At 41.5% G+C, this 7144-nt stretch overlaps 1 protein-coding gene across 2 annotated transcripts in view; it reads left to right on the forward strand.

Moving 5' to 3' along the window:
• Nucleotides 1-6687, forward strand: part of TBCK (TBC1 domain containing kinase) — an 87407-nt gene extending 80720 nt beyond the window's left edge. For both annotated transcript variants that reach the window (XM_053403897.1, XM_053403898.1), the window contains exon 26: nt 5668-6687. In XM_053403897.1, coding sequence (XP_053259872.1) covers nt 5668-5778 — 111 coding nt within the window. In that variant the 3' untranslated portion in view covers nt 5779-6687. The remainder of the gene's footprint in view (nt 1-5667) is intronic.
• Nucleotides 6688-7144: the final 457 nt, after the last annotated feature.

The raw sequence follows: 7144 nt of genomic DNA on the forward strand, positions 1-7144 counted from the left end.
GATTTTACCGGTAATTGGTGTTTAACTGCTGTTGTTTTTAACTTGTGATGTTACTACTGCTTTGTGCATTTAAGCTGTTTGAGTCTGTTGATACTGGATTGTATCCAACATTAGTCATGCTCGAGAGCAGACACATGAACACGACTAAACTAGGTCCATTCATGTGAATAGGTCTGCTTAGTAAATTTTGTTGAATGCCACCCATTGTTTTTAATTCTGCTGCTATAGTGGGCTGTGGTCAAATAATTTTTACTCAAAGTAGATCCACTGAAATCAGTGGGTCCAAATCAGACATGGCCATTAATTTTTGCTGGGTCTACTCTGAGTAAATATTAGTTGACTTCAGCTCTATATTTTTAGATGTTTTGGTGGTTTTAGGGTATTATGGTATTATATATTTTTAAATGTTTTAAGTTAGCTAATTGAATTAAAGCGGCCTGCATTTTATAAGTGTCTGGTAATCATGATCTCAGTGAAATATTGTGAATTCCTAAAATGGGGTTGTGTGCTGATAGGGCATTGAAGGATTGCTTTACCTCATTCTGGATTTCTTGTATAAGAACATATTGGACCATAGTTACTTAAAGATTATCATTGAATTAAGTCATTTAACAATATGCTCCCAAGAAACCCCAAGATCCAATGCATGATGTAGAAAAGTACCATCGTTTGCTTCCACTGCATTTTTTAGCCAACCCGCCTTCACAAATCTTCCATTTTTTTCCCTTACACTTGTCTGTAAGAGAAATGAAGTGCCAGGATTTGGCCTTAGTCCACTTACTGCTCAACAGTTTTCCCCTCCCTTAATGGAATCTCCATTGTATACACTTTGAGTGCATGAAGTGTCTAACGTACCAACATACATGAAAGATGTTAAGTTTTACTGCTCTCAGCAGTCTGGACATAAACATAATTTGACCCTACTTTCCATTGAGGAACGTGATAGTTGACAGTAGAACTGTAAACACAAGATTTTAGCTTCTGATACGTGAGTATAACAAGAAGCCAGAGCTATACATTCTAAAGCAGATAAATGTATTCAGGAGAAAAAGTTTAAAAATGAGTAACGATCAGTGGTTAGCCTTAAAGGGGCTTTGATGGCATCCAGGCTGCCCTGGGTATTCCTCCCCAAGCAATGAGAGAAGAGGTGGGAAAAGCAGTCAAGGCAGCCCCTGCCTTCCTGGCAGCAACAAGTGGGCAGGACAGTTTGGGGAGGGGGGTCAGCCAGCCATTATCATTAGCATAAGGACCAAGGAACTGGATGGAGACCAAGAAGGCTTGAATAGCTGCTACATTGCCAAGGTGATGTTGCCACACCTGACAGCATTTGAGACCCTGGATGTCTCCCAACTTGCCTCTGGAAGCTTGCAGCACTTTAAGAAACAGAGGGAAGGGGCTAGGGAGGAGATCAACCCTCTGACTCTTGTCTTTACCAGCGGCAAAATGTGGGGTAGCACTACCCATCTCTCCATATCTGAGGCTCAAGAGGGAGGTAAACTCATTGCATTGCAAGGGGTTGCACAACTCTCAGGGGTCACTTCCAACTCTACAATTCTGTGATTCTATGATTCTGTGATTTTCACCTCTACAGTAAAATCCATGTTTGTTGCCAAAAGTTAAAGCGCTAGACAACAGGGGTGATCATCATTTAGCATCATTAGTAGGGTGGGGAAGCATTTAGCACCCATAATTATATCAGGGGTAATTGGATATTCTTGAACGCTGAACTCCCATCAGCTTTGCTGGCTGCCAGTGGTGGCATTTGGAGACCAGCAAAATGAAGAGGGCACCACATTGGCTACACCTGGTCCTGCAGTTAGTTTTCCAGAGCTAAGTTCCAAGTACATGTAAGTGAAATAATTGCACGTTCTTCGACTCCTTAGCCGGGTTGGCACTCTGTAAACTGCCATGCACACCGATGGAACTGTATAAAGGAAATTAGCAATAACCGCCAATGTTCCTCTAGCAGTGTTTTACTTTGCAGAAAGCACAGGTGGAGAAGATGTCATGTCTTTCTAGCAACTAGCCTGTGTGGCATCACCTCTGACCTTTTCTTGGTGCAAGTGAGACCTGAATATGAAACATGGCCTCAGCCAATTATTTGGTGCTGTTGGACAGTAACCTAGATGGAGCCTAGACATAATCCAATACAACTATTTTTGAATTGGGTGGAGAGCGGGGCAGCTTTCATTGTTATTTATTGTGATCTGTCGCCTTTTCAAATTGCATCATGGATGTCTCTCTCTGGTGAAACTGATGCATGCAAGCAAACGCTGTCCTTCCTCCCATCAATAAATATCTTCCCAGATTCTATTTACAAGACCACCTAGTTCCATGTCACATTTTACATTCTGTCCCTTTCCACTCAAGCTCTTTGCCATTTCTTTTCTCTGCAGTATTCCTCATCCTTTGGACCACCCAGCTAGCAAAAGGCACTACATTTCTTCTGCAGTACTCTGCTGATCTCTCTCTCTTTTACAGCTGATATTTCAGCAGTTGTCACAGATCCTCTCCAGCCTGGTTGCTAAGGGTCTCCCAGCAGGAGGGTAGTAATAGCCTTTTGTCCCATTGGGAGGTTTAAAAGGTCATTTGTCAAAGTTTCAGTGAAATCCTTGTTTTACTACATCATGATTACTTGGGCATTACAGAAGAATAGCACAGTGCAAGATTTATCAGCTCTAAGCAAGAAGCAAATCTTCAGTTTCCTTTTGGATAAGCGGAAGCCAAAGGCACAGCCGTAAAATACATAACTGGAGTTCTGTTGGCTTTTCACTTGAAATTATGAATAGATCTCAAGGGTTGTAGTTCTGTATTCATGGCCCCTTCATATGCAGCTGCAACCACTTGGGAGCAGGTTCCCTTTGGTGCTCAGATGCATCTCCCAGGTATGCGTGGGAATACTGTAGTGTAGGGTGACCTAGGGGTCTTTCCAAGCCATTGACAATGAGGTAGAAAAGACGGACTTCATCAGTCCAGTTTTTTGTTTGTATACGGGCTAATGCATAAGGGAAAAAGCTTAATAGCAGGGTAGGGTTAAGCTACATAGGAATCGTAGTGGAGACCTTCCGCTGTATACTGATAAGGAAATGTGCACAATTCCCTCTTCATGGAAGGTTAATATGCACCTTCTCTGTGAGGCCCCGTGAATGTGCACAATGGCTGGTTTTTCTGCACAATAACTTACATTCCCCTTAACAGCTATGCCACCATCAACGTGCATTACAAGAGTTGAACATGATAGGGTGCTGCCTCAAGGAGTTTACAGTCTAAAATTCAACCCAGAAAGAATAGGGGAAGATTATGGGTTTTTTAATTTCAGTTGCTTTGACTTACTTATAATTGGGCCTTGGGATAATATAAGGTGGATGAATGGATTTGGTATTTCAAGGAAAATGTTAGCTTTGAGACCAAATGAGAGCCGATATCCTGTAGGTGTTCTGAAAGGCATAGGAGGCAGAAAAGAATAAGGGGCATAGTCAACTGTCAGATGACCGGGCGTAGGGTGGAACTGGGAAAGGTTGCATGCAGGAGTGCATTGGGGCTTAAGAGTGAAGAAATTGCAAGGGCGAGACTATGGAGGGTTTTTCCAGTAAGGGCAATTGGTTTTCATTCAGAGTGGGCTGAATGAATGCACGACAGAGAAGAGAATTAAGAAGACATGCCATGCTATCACAGGCTACAGAAAGCTGAGGGCTGAAATGCACCGATGGAAAGTCCGTAAAGGTTGCTTGTAGCCAAAGCAACACAACTCGGGTTCTTGGCAAAGGAAGCAAAGAGCTATATTTTCTGGTCTACCCACATTGTTGCCGTGTCGTCCCCTGGGTAACAGTAAAGCCAATGTTTTCGCTGGGTTTTCCCCTTCTCCTGACCACAGACAGCGCCCTTCTGTCGATCTGGCAGCAACCTGAATGGAGACACAGACGTCAAGGTTGTTTGGCCTTGGTCTTTGCTAAAGTGGTTTGTTTAGCAGTAGCTACACTCAGTACTCTACATCTGTGTGATCAGCTGTGTCTCTGTTTGCATAGGTGTACGGTGTACTTTGATTGTTCACCAAACTCTGCAGGTGGTTCAAGCTCAACATGAGCAGCTGTGGCATACAAAAAGATCATCTACAGCCAACAGGAGAGGTTTTAACACAGGGACTGGAAACCTGTGACACTGCAGTTGCTACTTGACAATAGCTCCCATCATTCCTGCCCATTGGCCGTTCTGGCTAGGACTCATGGAAGCTGGAGTTCAGGATACAGCAGGTTCACCATTTGTTTCTTAGGCCATGTCCTGAAGGCACACGACAGGCAGCAATATGGAGGGGGGGGGTGAAGAGAGAAAGTATGACTATGGACTAACATGAACTTACTGGTTTCTGATCCATAATTGGATATACATATCCTTATGAGTTTGAGTTTGTAATCTCTATTTGAGTCTGTAATCCTTGTCAGAATACATACTTTTAAATGGATTAGTTTTTGTTACAATTGACTATTGATTTGCGAGTAGGGACCACTCCCACTACTGAAACTTATATTGGCCTGAGTTCTTGGTGTGCTTTTTTCTTGGTATATTTAATAACAAGAACTCCAGCTTATTTAATGTTGGAATCTTGGCTAAAGTATCCATGACAGGTGGCCATCCAACCTCTACTTAAAGCAGTTTGATTATGCAGCATAAACACAAGAATGGTTGTTGTTTCTCTTTAAACCCAATGAACCCCTCTTTTACTGTTTCGCCTAATCTTTGTATAGCAATTATTATTATCATTATTATTCTTTTATCATTTATATTCCCCAGCCACTCTGGGCAGCTTCCAGCAATATAAAATCACAATAAAACATCAAACACTAAAAACTTTGCTGTACAAAGTTCCCTTCTGGCGTCTTCTGAATGTCCTGTAGTTGTTTCTCTGTTGTTTCTAAGTTAATCCATTACTCCACAGTGGCTGGTAGGATGGAAGGCAGGGAGCCCAACAGTTGGCAGATCCCAGAACTAATCACAGGCATAGCCAACTAATTCTAGTTTCCTCCCCATCGTCCTGACTGCAGAACTGAGACAAAGGAGGAAGGCGGCAGCCACAACCTGGACTGGTTGTAAGAAGGCAGGTGGGGACTGACAGAAGGCAGACTGAGGTTGCTGGGACAGTGCCCCATTTGCCCTAATGGACTAGCCTCCACTGCCATTGCCTGATTTGTATTACTTTGCCTTTTCATTGGGCATCTATTGTCATTTGGGCAAGAGTCTTCTTCATCTTTGGTGCACATATCTAGCCTGGTGTTGTCTCTTCCCCCTTGCCTAAGATTCCTATCACCTGTTATCCGATCTGTCTTCCTGCCTTCCTGCCTTCCTTTTCTTTTTTGCCGAGGATGGAACATGGATCCTTCAGCACATGTTTCACCACTGATCTGTTACCCCTTGCCTTAAGAAAGCAACAACTTTTAATCTTTTATCAGCACAGTACGGTTGGTTGGTTGGTTGGTTGGTTGGTTGGTTGGTTGGTTGGTTTTTATAGAGAACAGGCAAACCATCAAAATACCTTGAAATAATTTCGTAAAGCAATACTGTGGTTTGATTGATAGGATGATGCAGGTATCCCAGCAAGCCACCTTGTTGCTTTGTGCTAATGTGTATGTGCACATTCAGAAATCTTCCTGACATTGGGTCTTTCTGCTTCAGTTTGCAGCTCACCTGGTGAAAGTCAAATATCCAAGGGTTTGCATTTTGGATGGAGGCATCAACAAAATCAAGCCAACTGGTCTGCTGACTGTTCCTTCTCCACAAATATGAGTGAGAAGCTTGCATTTTTATCAACAATACCAGAAGATTCTTTATGGGCATTTCGGCACCTGCATTGCAATAGCGACACATATTTTATGGCTTTCCGTTGTGATTTTGCAGGAAATACTGTAGTATTCTTCCCTTTCACCTTTTTGCTGGATGAAAAAGTAGAGCTTTGGAATTTTTGATGTCACCCCAAGTCGTCTAAGATCATCATGGCAATGAACATCAACTGTGCTATTTTAAAAATCCACACACATTCTCTCAAAGTATTCATGCAAAAATAAGTGAATTGTTTTAAAGTAAATGTTTCAGAGAGCAAACACTTTAAATTAATGGGATGCAATCAACTCATGCAGATCTGATAAATGTTGGGCTCTTGTGCATTTCCCTTTCAAAGAGTTCTGTTGTCTTATTTCTCTTGTTTTTCTATTTCTAGTGCTCTTTCTTTTTTAAAAGATATTGGTATCAATAAAATAGCATGCCTCCACTCTTGGCAACATTTAAAAACCATTTTGTTCTATCAAATACTTCATTTAAGCCATGTTTAACCTTTCTTTCTTTGAAAAATTGCAAATGTCTGAATATTAACTTTGATATAAATGAACTTTACAAATGACGTCTGCATAAAAAGTATAGGCTTGTGCACAAACCTCACAGATAACATCCTCAGGCTTTATGTTTTAATTTGTAATGTAATTTAAATTTGCTTTTTGCAAATTATAAAACTCCGAAGAAATATCTCTACTTCAACAACTTACAGACAGCGTCAGAAGGAAAACAGTCTTGTGTGGAGAGCTTAAGGTGGAGAACACCCTGGCGGTCTTCACCTTTATGTTTTTCAGCATTATAAGACCTATTGCTTTCAGTGTCTGCATCAATAGACTAAATAAAGTCCTGAGTTTGTTTTTACCGTAATCAGAGCCTGGCATGATAACAATTTTTTCCTTTTTTTAGAGAGGAGCCCTTGAAATGTGAAGATTAACAATAACATCTCAAGTGCACAAGAGAGGTTGCCTAATCTGGGTTTCAGACCACAGTGATTTTTTTTTATGCTTCTAGACAGCACATTTTACTTTCAAATGAAGACATTAGATAAAGGGCAAGTTCAATATATATATATATATATATATATATATATATATATATATATATATATTCCGTAAGTGCATCTCACTCATCCAGTCCCTTCTTCCCAAGCAATGGAATGGGAGGTATACCTGAGGCCCAACTGATTCTCTCATGAGTTTGGGGTTGGAGGATGGCTGGTGCTTCAAAGACCAAAGGTGATAGAACAATCATTGTGGGACTGGGAAGATGTGAGTGACAAGCCAGATGCTTCCCCTAAGTCGACAGCAATTCCTCCCTTACTGAG

Source organism: Podarcis raffonei, chromosome 9 (assembly GCF_027172205.1).
Source record: "Podarcis raffonei isolate rPodRaf1 chromosome 9, rPodRaf1.pri, whole genome shotgun sequence".
In the NCBI taxonomy this organism is placed as follows: Eukaryota; Metazoa; Chordata; class Lepidosauria; order Squamata; family Lacertidae; genus Podarcis; species Podarcis raffonei.